The sequence below is a fragment of the Poecilia reticulata genome, linkage group LG16 (genome assembly GCF_000633615.1).
Source record: "Poecilia reticulata strain Guanapo linkage group LG16, Guppy_female_1.0+MT, whole genome shotgun sequence".
NCBI classification, from domain to species: Eukaryota; Metazoa; Chordata; class Actinopteri; order Cyprinodontiformes; family Poeciliidae; genus Poecilia; species Poecilia reticulata.
The window spans coordinates 10,940,573-10,957,995 of NC_024346.1; the positions used below are offsets into that span (position 1 = coordinate 10,940,573).

A 17,423-nucleotide genomic window follows, 5' to 3' on the forward strand; every position below is an offset into this window, starting at 1 on the left:
TTTTTAATATCAACTAATAAGATATAATAATAATAATAATAATAATAATAATAATAATAATTTTAATAATATCAATTAAGCATTAGTTAATAGTATTTTTTGTTAGTTAAGCTGATCAATTGTACAATAATGAAATGTGTATAGATTTATGAAGCATTGTTAGCTCCTAATTTCATCAACAAATGAAACAAAATATGACATGAAGAAAAACATATTACTTTAACATTTTTTCTTTCGACTCTTTCCCTCATGGCTTGATTCTGGACAGTACAGCACATCAGCCTCTCTTGAACAATTTTCCAATGTACCCTTCCATGAATGTTCTTGTGTCTGGAATAGTTTGAGATATTTGCCACCTTGACACGATAAGCTGTTGCAGCAGGACGCTCTCATAGCGCCTATGCTGTACACAAACGCATGATCGTCCCTCATCACCTCCTCCAACCACTCCTGCTGGTTGTCCAGTGGCAGATTGCAGACCTGAGAGATTGTTTATTTGGCAGTTTCCTGGATGGAAGGATAGTTCAGACACAAAGGTCATAACAGCCTCATCTTGCATTTGTTCATACTTTTTTTTTAAGTAATTACAGCTGGCCATGAAATTGTTACTATTTTATAAAAGTTAAGACTTCAAAATGAAGACATTTTATTGACAGTGTAAATGTTTAAGCAGTTTTACGCTGCCATCACTCTAAATCAATACTTTGTTTTTCAATTTAGCTTTTGAGCCCAAGTCTTTTTAAGTATTTATTTCATTTATAGAACCACAGTGATACAGTTTTAAGTATTAGGCATAAAATTTGTGTTTTTTAACAACTTGCATCTCTGCAACTGGGTGTCAAGTTGGTTGTTCTTCTTATGACTCTTATTTTGTGTGTTAATTCACCTTACATTGCATGTTTTAACCAAACTCTTTTATTCGGTGGTTTTTTTTTCTTAAGCTAAATCTGGCACATGTTAATATATACCATACCGTTTGCTTTTTTTAAGGTTTATTTGTTATGCAAGTGGGCTGAGGATTAGCAAACCCTGCTGTGAGCATTACACAAGTCAGGAGTGCAGCTGTAATCTCTCGCACATCAACACTGTCTCATCTCTTGGAGACAGTTTGTCCTGGTTCTTCATCTCAGCCCCAATCTCAGTCTTCTGCCAATTAAGCCTCAAACTCTGTCAGTAAATTGGTCGGTGTTGTGCTCCCTGTAAGATTTTTACAAACTTCTCACCTTTATCACATTACAGCCACATAGTTTTTCACAGACCATGTAGGAGACACAGCAAATGTATTAGAAAGCTTTGGGTTAGATGCCTTTATGTCAAAAAGTCTTGAAAAGTATTGGCAGAACAGTTCATTTCTTTTATGGAAAAACATGAGCCGTTTGATAAATTTCTGTTTGGCTTTCATAAGCTCCACAGAAACTGTTCTAATTAAAGTTATTAGTGGCATTTTAATGTCAGCTGACTCCTAAGCATCCACTATAATCACACATCTGCTTTTCACCCTGTACTTCACACAATATCTGCAAGTTTCCACAAAAAAAAAAAGATAGATTACAAACTACATACTTTTTGTTGTAATTTTCTATAGTAATTTAATAAAAGATGTATTGGAAAAATAAAATTGCTGTTATTTAATTTAACAAGCTAAAGAAATTTCTTATTGGAGGCATTTAAAAAAAATTAAGCCATTTAGTTTCAAAGATTTCTATTGTAGCTCTAAATAAATTTTGTAAGTCTGGCCAAAGGGAAACATGAGAAATGGGAATCTTTGCTTATGCCTTTTATAGGGAGTCTGAATACAAACACAAATTTTTATTCAAAAAGCATTTGAAAACCGTGAATCATCATACTATTTTGTGTTGGTCTCTATCAACAAAGAGCAAACACTTTTTAAAATACAATAATGATGTCTGTGGTTGTAACATGATAAAATGTAAAAAATAACATGCAAAGGTTAAATAAGCAGAGAGATTTAGTGTTAATGTTTTTCTTCACAGTCTGTGCCTGCATGGATCCTTGTGATGAACTTATTCTTCATGGTTAGGATGACAGATAGATAATCCAATCAGCAGACGTGAGAAACCAGCAATGGAGCACTGGTAGGCATCATCCTTGCCATTAATCTTATTATATGTCATATTATGTCGTTAAGAATTTAATGAAAACAAAAATGATTCTGATGGAGCTTCACTCCGTTTTTCATAAGTTTTCTCTGGCAAACAGTATTTTAACTGATGCATTTCTCACATTTCTCCTCCTTTTGTTTGTCCAAATTTATTTTCAAGATTGGCTGCATGACAGGCCCAACAGTCCAAACCAGAGCAGTGCAAATCCGATGCTGGCATCTGATCAAAGGGAACGGGACGGACAGCAGACTGCCCAGTGATCCTCCCTCCTTCACATCAAAAATTCGCTTTTACTGATCATGTATAACAAAGCAAGGTCAACACACAAGTCAAGATGAACCCTTATGTCATTTCTCACTTCAGGAGGGATTTATTCCCCCATTTTTATTTGTTATAAACCTGTATATTTTTTTTTCTTTTTTTTGTATTTGCACAAATATCAAAGCTGCTGCTCTCTGTTGTTTTGGGTAGTTTTTCTATTTTTTAGTGGTATGACTTTTGGTTCTGGGGTCAATTTTTGACCAAGAGCCTTTATTGCCGCATAAACTGGTTAAGCAAGGTAATTCAACAAGGACATTTTTATTTGGACAGTGTATTTGCATAACAGTTTTAATTTAATCTTCATGATTCATTTAAAAGATTTAGTGCATGTTGTTTTTTTTTACATTGCATTTTATTTTATTATGATTATCTTGTTCTCAAACAACCATTTCTGCTATCTTTGTCTAACAATGAAGATTTAAGAGATCTAAATCCACAGAAATGTTGCCTCTTCATGGCAGCCTTTTTTTCAGTAATTTGTCTATCTTCTACCACTGCCAGCTTTCTCACCTGCACTCAAATGCAGAAAACTTTAAAAAGGTGATCTGTGTACTTACCTTTGCTTTACATTTGAATGAATCACTTAAAGCTTAAAATTATTGGTTTCTCTTGAGATAGATCATAGTAATCTTTCCTTGTTTTCTTCCCCACTTTTGTCAGGTGTTAAGTGATTTCCCAGTCATAATGCAGTTTTGTAATGAGGTACGTCCGTTCTGAGGTGTTGTCTCCTGCCGGTGATCGTTAGTAGAAATCTAAACATTAATATATGCAGTAAAACAGTCAGTACATTAAACAAGTTCACAATGTCCACCAAACAGATCTGTAGTCTTTTAGAAAGTAAATGTGAAATAGTGAAAGCTGTGACATGATCCAATAGGGAATGATGACCAATATATAAGAGTTCAGTTGGGCTTTTACAGCAAAAGTGACCTTCCTACTTATCAATTTATTATAATAGTTCAAATGTGCTATACTTTTAGTTTTTATGGTTTCTATTTACTTTTTTGTGATGACATGTCTAGTCTAAAACAGGACTTTCATTCTACTGTGTCTTTTTTACCTCATGCTAATTCCAAGTGGATGTAAACCTGGAAATATCTTTCATTGTAAGACTTTGCATGCTTTTTACTTCTGTTTTTCTGCATGTTATTTTCTGGAATAGTTTGCTCAAACAAAAGTCAAATAGGTCTTGTTTTGCACTTATTTCCATTGTTATGAAATGTATGCCATCATGAGCTTAGTGATCTTAAAATGCTTCTATTTGCATTACCCAACTGCAATGCAGTTTCAGTTTATATTCTTCATCAAATGATGCCTGCTCAAAACCTCTAAACCTTCTTCTCATTGGTTTAAGCTGAACATAACCGGCCCTGCATGCTCTTGTGTTGCATGCTGAGGTCAGTTCTCCCCTGAAACACCCAGAATGAACTTTCGCATGAGCGCAATCCCCAAATAGGGACTCCTTGGCTTGCTTTTGACAACCTTCCCTTCAGATTACCTGATTGTATTTACTTCAAAGATTGGGTCTACCAACGAATATAATTACACAAGACTCAACTTTTTCTGTACAACTGAACAATTACATACTTTGGAGAACCAAACAACCGGTTGTGGATGATGAAACAAATGCCTGTTTGGATTGGTGGTCATTGATTGGACAGCAAACATCTCATTTTTTAAGAAAGACTGGAGAACTTTGAGGGTAAAACCCCTTAATAAACCTACTGACTATATCAAGCCACACTGAGATATACAGAGATTTTACTTCAGATGATGGGAGCGGCACGTGTCAAACGTCGCTTCAGTGCTGTGGTGGATGGGCCAGTGGAGGAGGAGGAGGTCATGAGGCTAGCACAAAGTGCAAGGGCAGGAGAGAGTCCAACCGGGTCAGGAAGCCCAACCAGCTCCTCTCCAATCCATGCCCTCAATGGCAAAGCTCTACCTCTTCAGCGCAACACGAACAACGCACAGACGCAGAGTGCTGTCGGTGAGCCAGCTGGTGGAGATGCGGCAGGAGAAAGCAGAGTGAGAGCAGGAGGAATGTGCCCAGGTCCAAGGTATACCAAAGGCGGTAGTGGAGGTGGGAGAGGGGAAAGATGTTCTTCAGCAGACCGGGACTCCCTCTCTTCCCCCTCCACTACCAGTCGGCGACGCACCAAGCGCTCAAACCGCCGGCCCCGACAACGCTTTGTGGGCAAGGACGGACGCTGCAACGTCACCTTCGTCAACATGAGCGAGAGGGGCCAGCGGTACCTCACCGACCTTTTCACCACGTGTGTGGATGTACGATGGCGCTGGATGCTGGTCATCTTCACGCTCTCCTTTATTCTTTCCTGGCTTCTCTTTGGCTTTGCCTTCTGGCTCATTGCCTCTGCACACGGTGACCTCTCCATTCAGATCACCCCCAGTTCCGGTTCTTCTCCTGGGTCGGGAGAATCCGGCTCTGGGGGAGAATCTGATAGAGATGCAGTGGTAGAGGAGCCATGCTTCCTTCAAGTAAACAGCTTCATGGCAGCCTTCCTGTTCTCCTTGGAGACGCAGACATCCATCGGTTACGGATTCAGAAGCGTGACCGAAGAATGTCCCCTGGCGGTGTTGGCGGTCGTTTTGCAGTGCATCGTGGGCTGCATTATTGACGCCTTCATCATTGGGGCAGTCATGGCGAAGATTTCCAAGCCCAAGAAGCGCAACGAGACTCTGGTGTTCTCTGATACTGCTGTGGTGGCCCTGAGAGACGGAAAACTGTGCATGATGTGGAGGGTGGGAAATTTACGGAAGAGCCACCTGGTTGAGGCGCATGTCAGAGCACAACTACTGAAGGTAAGCAGAGAAAAGATGAACTATAAAAACAATAAAAACTGAACTTGGACAGTTTTGCGTAGTGTACCAAATTATAAAGGTGGACTTAACAAGAGATGGGTTAAAAAGACAGCCAGAGATTGTTAGGGCGGCGGGGAGGGGGAGAGAGAGAGAGAGAGAGAGAGAGAGAGAGAGAGAGAGAGAGAGAGAGAGAGAGAGAGAGAGAGAGAGAGAGAGAGAGAGACCATCTGGCTTGTATTCTGCCAAGGCCCAGTTAATGAGAGTTTGTTTTATTCTCCTCTAGCGTTTGGAAGATTTGCCATGGATTAACTTGCCTACAATTCTTTAACTGAGAGCCACTGTCCTTCATCAACCCATTTCCCCTTGCATATATTGATGATTGTTCTTTGTCTATAAATATAAATATAATTCTTTAAAGGCTTTGAGTTAAAATTATTTAGTGCTTTCCAATGTTTTCATATCACCATTGCTTTGTGTAGACTTGTGTATAGTCTGTGCCCTCCAGATATTCCTAAAGAACAAAATTAGTAGATCTCAGAAACATTTTGATCTCTTTGAAATGAAAAACCATATCAAGGTGCAAACAGGTCAGATGAGATCAAGATTGCAAACATCAAAGGAATACTCTTCTACATGCCAGAGCATACATATATTCACATGAGTGGTTGAGAGATAAACCTCTGGACTGGCAGCGTGAATAAAAACACTGGTCTTGCTCCAAAATATAACATTTAGTCTTTTGAAAGTTTTCTTGAATTTGAGGTATAATAAGAATACTTACTCTTTCTCTGTTTTCCTAAATCTGTTTTCAGCCTAGGGTGACGCCAGAGGGGGAGTATCTGCCACTTGACAACGCAGACATCAACGTGGGTTTTGATACTGGCACCGATCGCATCTTTTTGGTCTCTCCTGTGACTATAGTGCACGAAATCAATGAAGAGTCACCTTTTTTCGAGATAGACAAAAAAACCTTGAAGAATGACTCTGAATTGGAGGTGGTGGTCATACTTGAGGGGATGGTGGAGGCCACATCAATGACAACTCAGTGCCGCAGCTCCTATCTGGCTTCTGAAATCCTCTGGGGACACCGTTTTGAGCCCGTACTGTTTGAGAGGAAAAACGGCTACCAGGTCAGAAAGGAGAAATAATTCATTAATGCCCGTTGAAATGCTTGGCAGCCTTGGTAAAGATTTATGAAAAAGGTTCAAAAGGTTCCTGGAAGCTTGTTTTTGAAATGCAGGATAACATAAAAGATATGTATTTTTTTAATTCAGACATTAAATCGGCTGTCTTCCATGTCCATTTCAGTTCCCAGACTTAAATCTGATAGAAAATCTGTGAAATGAGCTGACGTATGGCACTCTTGATGATGTAAAATCTGAAGTCTTAGAGGAGAAGAATGAAATTCATTTATTTGCCAATAAATGAATTTTTGCCAATTCATTTATTGGCAAAAATGAATTGTTCAAAGTAATAACAGCCATGGTGCCAAAGATTGGGGCACTAATGGTTTAGTAAAACAACAATTATTTCCTAAAGCAAAATTTTAATTCAATTGAAATGATTGTACTCAAATTGAAGATATCAAGAGTCCCAACATTTTTCAGATTTAGATTTTGCTAATGCTTCTCATACACTACAGGGAAAGATTTGTGTATTTTTTCTATTGGTCAAAGGAATATTGTTTTCATATCTTAAAATAAAAATGACCTATCTTTTGCATTTTGTGCTCCTTAGACACAGCTTAATAATACTTTGAAATGAGGATTAAACTAATAAAACTCTCTTTTTTTTCTAGGTTGACTATTCATTTTTCCACCGGACCTATGAAATCCCAAACACTCCGTCATGCAGTGCAAAAGAGCTGACTGAGCAGAGGTACATCGGAAGCTCATGCTCGTCCTTTTGTTATGAGAATGAAGTGGCTCTGGAGCTCGCCTCCCCAGATGAGGAAGCAGTTCGAGAACATGGCTGTTCCCCCCAACCCACCCGAAGACCATCCTTGGAAGAACATCTTCACTGTAACTAAGCATAGAGGGTAGCAGTCTGCTAAAGAGAGAAAAAGCCGAGCTTCAGGGGATAACACGAAAAAGACAGAGTCAAGCAAGTTTATTTGGGCAGACCAAGGGAGAAGTGAAAATCAACTATTTCCAGATTTGCTAGATTTACATGGGAACCCAGTGTTAAACACAAAATAGAGGAAAGGGTTAGAGAAGGGTTTGGGGAGTTTGGTCACAGCTCTGACCTAGTTGCCTGATTGGGCCTGGCAGTCTTTCAGAATCATTGAAAACTTGTTCAAGTCTCACAACTGGCCCATCACTTCCACAGCACAGTCATCTGACTCTAATCGCTGATCAGAAGGATGTGCAGCAGCTCCACCTGCTGGCTACAACTCTCCATTGCCTCGGTGATTCTGAACTGAAAAATATTGCTTCTCTTTCAGCTGCTGTTGTGACATAAGTTTGTTGTTACTCAGGAATGCATTTTCAAAACTATGCTGACTTATCACTTCAGTGTTTCACTTTCCAATGGTAAGTATTGCTAGTGTCCTTTCTGTAATGCTTGAGAACGGGTACTTTGGTATTTGAACAGAAATCCTCATTGCAGAACAAAAGTGACAAGGAGAAACTGTTGGGAGCCAGCAGCAGTTTTCAACAGATTCTCCTTGCTGATTGTAGTGCATGCTTTCTTCTTTTTTGTTTTGTTTTTGTGAAATCATTTTTTTTTACTTGCTATAATGTTATTGACTTATTTAATACATTTTGAGTTGAAATTACTCATTTGTTTTCAGGAGAGTCTATGGAAAGGTGTTGAAGCACAGCCAGACAGATGATATTGACTTTGTCCAGATAATCTGTTAATCTTGCACTTTTCTTGCTCTAATATCTTCTGAATCCTGATATGTGTTATGTCAACAAGAACAACTTTTTGTTGTTTTTGGAAACTGTGCTGTCTGAGCGAAGGTGTTATAAATTGTGAAGCGTTTCAGTCACTGCTGGTGGTTCTGAATTTGACACAAAATGACTTCAACCTCAGAAAATGTTTCAGTGACTCAGCTGAATGGAGTGAGACAGATTTTGTGATGATTGCAAGATTTTGGTGTCTTGCTGTTTCTACGTCTGTAAAAACCGTCTTTTATTTGCACAAGTGGTCTGAAACATCTTTAAACATCAGTAACATTTATAAGATATTACTTTATTTTAAGATCAATAAATTGTGTAAAAGCTTTCTAATTTAAATATATTGCAGAAGGGTTCTCTGTGAAAACATGGTGCCTTCAGAAATTTAGCTACAGTCCCTTCATCTGCAGCTGTTTATTTCATGCATTGTGCTTAAAAGAATATTTTTGCTATACCCATTTTTTTTTTCAAAAGGATCAACTTTTGGTTAGTAAAATTATATTCCCTGTTTCAATGGTACTTGAAAGTTTGAATTTTCAGTTTTCAAAACAGAAGAATGCTCTGGAATGCCCTATGAAGTTCGAACTTCTAATTGGAAAGTGAGAAGTTTGGCTGCTCTGCATGTCAGATGTCGTGAAACATGCAGAAGTAATCAGTTTATTTGCTTTTCTGTTAAATCAGTCCTTCGCATAGTACAGCATAAGATCTATTTTGGGGTTATGATGAGTGCTGCATGGTGGAACAGTTGTTTGCTGTAGTGCCCTGCAGTAGGTAGCGTTGTGTTTGCATGTTTTTCTTGAGCATGCTTGGGGTTTCTCCGGGTATACCTGCTTCCTCCATTCTCCAAAAATATGCATGTTATGTGTAAATGGCTACCTTAACTTGCCTTTGGGATTGAGCATGGTGGTTTCTGTCTTTGTTTTGCTGCTGGGATAGACTGGTGACCAGTCCAGATTGTACTTCAGAAAATGGTGTAGAAACTGAATGGATGGATGTTCTTTCAGTGTGTACATGCAGAAATTTTACAGAATATTTTATGAAGTTTTGTGAAATGTTATTGGCAGGTAGTGTTTAACCAGGGCTGTTGGTAAACTCCACTGGTTTTCTGCCTTACGACAGGAACAATGCTACATTTAAAATTGGAGCCTTTGTTTGGGAATTATGTAACACTGGGTTAATCTTGTTTTATAGAAAGCTGATAAACAGGCAATGTTTTGCTTCTACCAGTCCTACAAGTCCATTGTATGCATTTAAACAAAGATGAAATATGCAAATCAATGCCACACAATGCTGTGTGTGCCATAGGTCAATGAGATCCAAACCATCAGAAATTCAGATATACTATTTATTCTCGCAACTTATACCATGTCAATATGCAGAGCAGCCACATTTACTCCTTTCTCTTACTCCCCAATTAAAAGCTATGACTTCGGAGGGTGCTGTATTTCATATTTAATTTTTCTAACTTGTCACTTGGTAGTTCTGACTTCCTAGTTCAGGTGGAATTGTTTGTGGTGTAATTCCAGGCCCTGATTTCAGAGGTAGTTGAAACACCAATTTTTGCTAATCCATTCAGCGACTGAGCAGGTACACAATGAGCACACAGTGAATGTATAAGAAGCTTTGTTTCCTCATTATACTACAGAGTATAGAACGTGCACTTTCTAGTTATTTTCAAAGCACTTTGGACTTTTGGGTGTGTTTTATTCTTTTACAGGTTAATGTGAATCACACGGCCTAAGTTGTTAAATGTTTTAAGTGTAAATGGAAGCAGCATGTGAAGAGTTTTCTAAATTAGCCTGACTAATGCACAACCTGTAATTTTGTTTTTTGAGTTTTGCACAAAACTAAAATGGCCTATATAATAGATCTACTTGATCTATTGTTATATAATAGATCAAACTGCAATGTCCCAGTATTTTTGTAGAATCAGATGCCACGTCATACAAGAGGCTTTGTAACGTCAGGAGGGACTGTGTTTTTAACTACTAACAATTTAATTGTTAACATCAGTGTTAATACTGTTCCATGGTACTGTTTCCCTTCACTTTTCTTCTTCCATGTCCTATTAATAGTCTCCACAGTGGCTCGTGTTATTCACCCTGCCTCCACTGCCACCAAATGTAACTTGAGCCCAAAGCACCATCACTTTCATAGCATCTTTTGAACTTCAGAAGAAACTGTGTTTGGTTGACCTTTACTTCTCACAATACAGCTCAACACATTTTAATACTTTGTAGTAACTGCATGATATGGTGTGACGCTATCATTTGTTTTTTTTAAAACTAAATGGGCAAAAAGGAAATCATCAAAGGTTTCAGTGAATTTTTTTTCTGTTTTAAGAATGGGGATGCTCTATTTTACTTTGTAATTTAGAGTGGCCTCAGGCACAGAGTACTTTCAAATCAAACACAATTGTTTTGTTGAACAAATAAAAGAAACAGATGCAACTGCAATGATGCTTTTTTTTGTGGTTGAATATTTTCCTCACATTGTTAGATTACAAATTTAAACACAATCAGTATGTAGCATATCTGGATTTTATTTGCATTTACATTTCAACATGAGGTTCATGTATTTAACTTTAATTATTATGGTTAAAGCTAAAGAAATAAACTAACATTCAGTGTTTCTTTTCATTGGATTGTCAAATCCTATCTTACTATATTTTATATCTCACGGAATTTATATGTAATGACTGCCTATAAACTGGTGGATTTGTTTTCCTATGACTCAGTTAAACTGTCGGAAATATTTATTAATAGCCCTGTGAACCGTACACTGGAGAAATGCAGATTCAGTCGGATTTTCAAGGATGATCTGAATCACGTGCCTTGGGGTCAGATGCCAATCGAATACTCTTTGCTGTTTTCTTGGTGAAAATATTAAAATCAGATCCAGGATCAGTGACTGCGGACCTCGAAGCCACAGAATGGTAAACAAAGAGCGCGCAAATCCCCCCACTGTAGCGCGAGAGCTCCGCACGGCACCTGCTGCGCTGCTGCTACAACACTCCGATTGGCTAACTGACACGTCAGTCAAACATGACCCCGCCTTCCGCCTTTCACCATTGGCTGATGGTACAGCCGTTTGTGTCAACGTTAATGTGATTGGTCACCACGCCCGTTAGCTGCCACTTTTAGGGCGGAGAGTTGCCGCCGCATTCATGAGGCGGGTCTGCGGCTAAAATAAAGGCTTTCATTGGAGTCCTCTCGCGTTTAAACCCGCCTGCTCGCACTTGGTTGGTCCACCACCAGGAAAAAGTTGTTCGGGATTGAAGCCGTCGTCGTCGCCCTCAGTGCTCTCCACTTTATTCCCACCGCGGAGAGTGTGCGGCTCCGCTCATAGAGCAATGCGATGATAAAAACCGCATATGCGGTAAGGCTACACACCTACCAGGCAGGGAAATATCCACGAAACAACCTCACTCCGTTTTCTCCTCACACCGCAGCCTTATCCACTACTCACATCGGAACCTGAAGGTGAGACATTTAATTACCTTTACCCTAATCCAACTCGTAAGTAGCCGGGGCAATATCCTTTAACGTCTCATATTTCAACGGAGCTGGCTAACCTCGCTTGATTAGTAAATGTGATCTCAGAGCCTAAACATGAAACATTAAGGCGGCTGACGACGTTCATATTGGTTTAAAAATGCCCTCTCTTTCATCTTAGAAACTCGACCTATATATTAATAGGCTGTGGCCACGCTGGTTTATTTTCCTAATATATGAATAACATAATTTACGAATGAAAATGGATGATTTTGTCAATTACACGCTGGAGATGTTTCACGTCTTCCACCCAAGGTGTGGTTCTCTTCGTTAGTTTTGTGTCTCAGTTCTGAATTATGCCGGTTATTTTTAGGCTCCACGCCGCATCTGTGTGCCTCTGCAGCCCGGCCTGTGTCATTATCACAGCCGCTGGCTTCATCATGTCACCTTCCCTCAGTGTCTGCTTTAAAAAAAGAAAAAGAAAAAGTCGCCACTTCGCATCAAAGCTGAGAGAGGAAAAAGGAAAAAAGGCGTTTCCAGCTCCAACATCGCCACCTTTAAATATACACGAACAACCTAATAATTACACACCCGCAGCAAGACAGACAGACAAGAGAGAGGGAGAGAGAGGAGGTGGACCCCCGCAGTGGATGACCTCAGTTCAAACTCAGGGGGTATTGTCTGTGGGCTGCTTTATTATGGGGTGTTGCTATGGAGGAGAGCAGTCAGGTTTTTGGCAACTCCAGCTGCTGCAGGAGTTTAGCTGTTCAGTCCACGCTGTACTGCGACAGCCTGAGGTCTCTGTCTGTGTGAGAGTGTCCTTTAGGAGGAGGATACATTGCAGCTATATGGCAAATAATGCAAAGTCTTCCACTGTGATTGATGAGAGAGCACTGATTTGTATTCAGATTATTTAGTGACTCACTTAGGCAGTGCCTTTTCACTTATGATGTCATCAGTGGCTTTGTTTCATTTCCTTATCAAGATATGTTTCTAACAGGCATGGGCTGGTAGGAAATTCACACCGCCTGGTACTATAATCTTGATTTTAAAAAATAATTTAAAAAAAGATAGCAATTCATGATATGATCTAGTTGCTTTTATTTAAAACGAAAAAAATCAAGACTTATTCTTACTGTTGCCATTACTTGTTAAAATATTGATTGTTACAGTTATACATTTATTTTAGCGTTATTTTTAATCAAATACCACAAGCAAAAATCATAAACAAGGCATGGGCTGGGATGACATTATTACTGTATGTAATAATGTCATACAGTAATAATGTATGACATTATTACACAGGTAAAAGGTATTTAACCTTTTACCTATGTAAAAGGTTAAATACCTTTTACACAAGGTATTTAACCTTGTGTAAAAATACTATGGTATTACGGTTTTCACATGAAAGTCTAAGACAACATGACATGACATTTTTTATTGTTTCTTTAATAAAAAAGAAACAATTACTCTTGCTGTTATATATAATAAACATAAACACTGCAGTCAAGATAGGTTTTCTGTTATGTTTATTATTTGAGATAATAATAAAAATAAAAATACAAACAGTATATTTATGAGTTTTAGATTAAGAGAATGCTAATAGAGTAATGCAAGCATATGAAGCTAGCTGGTTATCAGTCTAGATGTCTGTTTGAGTGGACCTACTCACTGTCACCTGCTGAGCAGATATATCCCTGTGTTAAATGTAATGGGTTTCCAAACCATGACTGCCCACAAGTTTTGCTACCAGAAATATTTCCAAGCTGCCAAATTTGTGTTTTAGTGGGTGAGGGAAGCTGACTTCGTTCAGCCAGCTGACTGACCATGCGCAGCTGGAGAAAACTTCTCATAAAAACAGTTTCACTCAGAGATCCAAATTATTTTTCCCTTTATCAGTCCTATCAGAACTGAAAGACATAATTTTTTTTCCCCCGCTATTTATTGTCTGCATCTAAATTAGGATTTATAAATACACTAGCATAATTTGATTCCCTTATTTTGATAAGGTCAAATTAAGATATGGAGCATACTTTAATGCATATGTGCTGCCAGTCTTGTAATTCAATATCAGTTAGATTCAAACCTGTTTTTATCAAACAAGCTCCAGCACATGTTTTAAATATTAGCAATAAAAAAGCAGAATTAAAAATTATCTAGTCATACGTCAAAGAAAACTGAAAGTTCATAATCAGTGCATCTTTATGTATTAGTAGGATTTTAAAAAATACCACGAAAGAGTTGCACCAAAAAGCCAAATGACAACCAGAATCTGCCATTTTTCATCCTGTTTAGCCCAAACGGTGACGTCATGGTATGTCGTTCAAAAAGTTGTACCTAAGCTAGGTGCTAATAGTCCATGCTTACAATAACAATCCTTGTTGTGGATGTTGTTATTGAAGGAAGACTTGAAGTTTGCTGTCAGGGAGATGTGTCAAGAAGAAATTAGAGGAACCACAAAGGATGCGCAAACCCATTTGAATAGAAACATTTTCAATATGCTTCTTAAATAGAAATATCTTAATAAGAATGATGGGTGACTCCTTTGTTTTCCACACCACAACTCCCTTAGTTTTTTGTGACAAGAAATATTCTTCCTTGTCAGCTCGGTAAAGGTGTAGTAGCTGTTTTTCAGCCATCTGACCTTCAGTTAGCAGCAACAGGTAGAGGAGAGTTCAGTAGTTTCTAACAATAATTTTGATAAAAGGCTTTTAAAGAAACCATAATAAGACAGCCTGTAAACTGACTGAGAGCGTTTCTTAATACTTCATAGCTCCATGCTGACTGTCTGGGTGGTGCCAGCTCTTTTGTGGACATGTTTGCTCCACGCCCAGTGTTGAATTGGAGTTACAGGTATGGGTTGGGAGCAGAGATATAAAGATGCAGCGTAAAAGAGTCAGACTGAAGCACATAGCAGGAATCAGGCCTGATGACATACCTGCAGAGGCACAGAGATGCCATATTACCTAGCACATTCCTTGTACAAATTTGGACATTAAGCTGCCTGTTGGATCAAAGATGAGGTTTGTCTCATTGCTGCTGGTGCCTTTTGTGCTCCTCGTGTCTCCTTGTTCCTTTGAAGCGTGGTTATCCTCATGGTTCATCCCTTTCAGAGCAAATTTATCAGATTCTGATGGAAATTTCAAAGGTATTTCAGGATACCGGCCTGTAATATAAACCTATAGCAGCGGTTCCTGAACTTTTCAGCTTCTGACCTACAAGGAAAACAGACTCGTGACCCAGATTATTGGTTAAGTATGCAACAAACAGGGGGTACAGTGACAATCAGCGGCATACATTTTTTAAGTACCTTTTTTTTTTCTATTTCTTCATAAGCATGTTTTCCAATGATCCTTTTTGTTATTTCCCTTCTCCAGATCTTAAGCTGGTCTACTTGTTTTAGCATCTTTTTAAGACCTCTTTTGCATATTGACTGCCGGGAGAGATTCCAGGAGCCTGTGATGTTCACTTAAAATATTATATTTTGAGTCCCCAAAGCTTTAACTCCTAAACTCACCCAGTTTTGCATGATAAAGTCCACATTGTCTACTGTTTCATCTATTATAAGAAGCTTTCTCATTGAACTACTGCTTTGTAGTTGTTGGAATAAATTTAGAAACATCCTGTTGTTGTGCTGCAGTCAGTCTGACTCTGGATTGCCTTCATGTGTCAAAGCTGTAACCACTTTTAGCAACTGTCACCTCCTGTCTCCCAGGACCACCAGCCCCTGAGGCGATTCAGCGTTTTGCCTTTCCAGTATAGCCTTCCATGCATTCCTTTCTGGGGTTTTATCTCTTCTGGGTTCAATGGGTTGTAGTGGAAGGAGGTGCTTTAAACTGGGAGTTTGATTTGTTTTGAACTTTCTCCTCACCATTCCTCCCCCAGCTTTACTGTCATGTCAGTTTACTCGGTCGATTGATGTGTCTCGCTGTTTCTCCAAGCCTCCCTCCCTCCTTCCTTCTCCATCCGCAAATCTCCCAGTTTCTCTTCCATTTTCGTCTTCCTCTCGATTTCCCGCATCTCCCATTTAGGCCATCCTCTGCCCAGCCTCGGGTTTAAATGGGCTGCATGTTACTTGCATGCTACCGCAGCTCTTTCTGTACGCGTGGGTGCTGAAGCATGTGATCTCTCGACACAGAATCCCATCAGCGTCTCGGTCCGCTGAACGAAATAGTTTTTAATCTCACTTCTCGTTTTCTTGCAGTGCCAGCAGTACCATGTCCAGGCCAACGGGGGGCGTCGCCAACGATGTCACCCGCTTCCTGTCATCAGGCGTGGGGACGAGTTCTCCCACCGCCAACTCCTCGATGTTCTCCGCCGCCAGCCAGGCCGACTGGGCTGCCAAGAGGCTGGTGTGGGTGCCGTCGGAGAAGCATGGCTTTGAGGTGAGCTGTCATGGGAACACCCCGACTTTTCAGCCGGTTCTGTTTACCCGAAACATTAAATTTAATCCACGAGCATCATCTGGACCCTGACTCACTGTCTCATTTATTGCATCACCTCTCCATGTGTTAAAACATGCAGGGCGATGTGACAGAAAGACATCATTTCAGGGCTCAGAGCCATTTTTTCTTTTTACAACTTGTCCCAACATTCTTTCTTTTCACTGTCTTAAGTTTAATCGTCTTGTAAATTATTTGCCCCAAGTCTGTTCCCTCGACTTACAGGTGTGTCAGACAGGTGACGTAAAGAAACACAGGGTGTGTGTGTGCTTTTGTCTTTATGTTAGGAGCTTTTTAATCCCTGTGACAATGCTCTAGTTTCTACTTCATTCTTTATTATTCTTATTGTTTCATTCTTTACTGGCACATTAACTATTATAAGCAACTCAAAAGGCTCTTGATATAAAATTAATGTTTTTCAGTTCCATCAACATTCATTTGAGGCTCTCAGAGAGCATATTTTAGGATGTGACTCATGAATTCAATGTCCCGTCTCTGAGTGTCCCTCTCTCTGCTGGACTGGTTTCATAAAAAGCTCTATGAATAGAACAATACGCTCCTTCAGCGCCGTGATGTTAAGGAGGCCAGTGCAGACACTGACTTCATCTTACAGTCACGTTCTCAGTGATAAAAAAAACAACAACAAATTACCACACAAACTTAGAGGAAAAGTCAGAAACGTTCACGTCATCATGTAGTTTCATAATCTTGGCATGCTTTTTTCTACCATACTTTAGAGACACTGACTCATATTTATATGTGTTATGCATTTTAAGTAGCAGAAATAGCAAAGCAATGGTCCTAAGACAGATTCACAGCAAGATCAGAAACAAAAAGAGGGCACACAGTGGCTACTTCATCAGGTACAACTGATCAGCTGCTTGGCAAAACAAATACTGAATAACTCTGCAACATCTCAGTGCATTTAGGTGTCTTGAAGTGATGTAGACGACTTGTTGAAGTTCAGCTGAGTATGAGAAAGTAGCCCTGACTCTGAATGTGACTAAGGCTGAGACAATTAATCAGATTAATCATGGTGAATCAATTGTTGAAATAATCATTAACTAATTTAGTAATCAAGTGATTGCTAACTAGAGCATACAGACTAAAACATGCAATTTGCTAAAACAACACCACACCCAGAGACGTAATTAAGCCAAAACTGTACAAAGACATAAACAAATAAATATTTTCGACCTAGAACTTCTCAAGGTCCAGGTGATGCATAGTTTTAGCATCACCTGATTCAAATTCTGTAAAAATGGATGGAGTCTCCCTGCAGCAAATTCCCCATGTCTGGCACAGATCACAGTGGCCAAGAAG

The 17,423-nt window shown here is 39.2% G+C and overlaps 2 protein-coding genes across 14 annotated transcripts in view; both read left to right on the top strand.

The window, feature by feature from the left end:
- Nucleotides 1-10,620, top strand: part of kcnj14 (potassium inwardly rectifying channel subfamily J member 14) — a 37,622-nt gene extending 27,002 nt beyond the window's left edge. The window contains exons 2-7 of one of the 7 annotated variants that reach the window (XM_008431615.1): nucleotides 1,995-2,096; nucleotides 2,283-2,984; nucleotides 3,105-3,146; nucleotides 3,522-5,264; nucleotides 6,077-6,394; nucleotides 7,063-10,620. In XM_008431615.1, coding sequence (XP_008429837.1) covers nucleotides 4,215-5,264; nucleotides 6,077-6,394; nucleotides 7,063-7,293 — 1,599 coding nt within the window. In that variant the 5' untranslated portion in view covers nucleotides 1,995-2,096; nucleotides 2,283-2,984; nucleotides 3,105-3,146; nucleotides 3,522-4,214 and the 3' untranslated portion in view covers nucleotides 7,294-10,620. Of the gene's footprint in view, nucleotides 1-1,994; nucleotides 2,097-2,282; nucleotides 5,265-6,076; nucleotides 6,395-7,062 lie in introns of all 7 variants that reach the window. The other 6 variants (XM_008431617.1, XM_008431619.1, XM_008431613.1 and 3 more) reach the window with 6 other exon arrangements.
- A 718-nt stretch (nucleotides 10,621-11,338) lies between these two features.
- Nucleotides 11,339-17,423, top strand: part of myh14 (myosin, heavy chain 14, non-muscle) — a 37,749-nt gene continuing 31,664 nt past the window's right edge. For 6 of the 7 annotated variants that reach the window (XM_008431597.2, XM_008431602.2, XM_008431599.2 and 3 more), the window contains exons 1-2: nucleotides 11,339-11,646; nucleotides 15,863-16,043. In XM_008431597.2, coding sequence (XP_008429819.1) covers nucleotides 15,876-16,043 — 168 coding nt within the window. In that variant the 5' untranslated portion in view covers nucleotides 11,339-11,646; nucleotides 15,863-15,875. The remainder of the gene's footprint in view (nucleotides 11,647-15,862; nucleotides 16,044-17,423) is intronic. The other variant, XM_008431601.2, reaches the window with a different exon arrangement.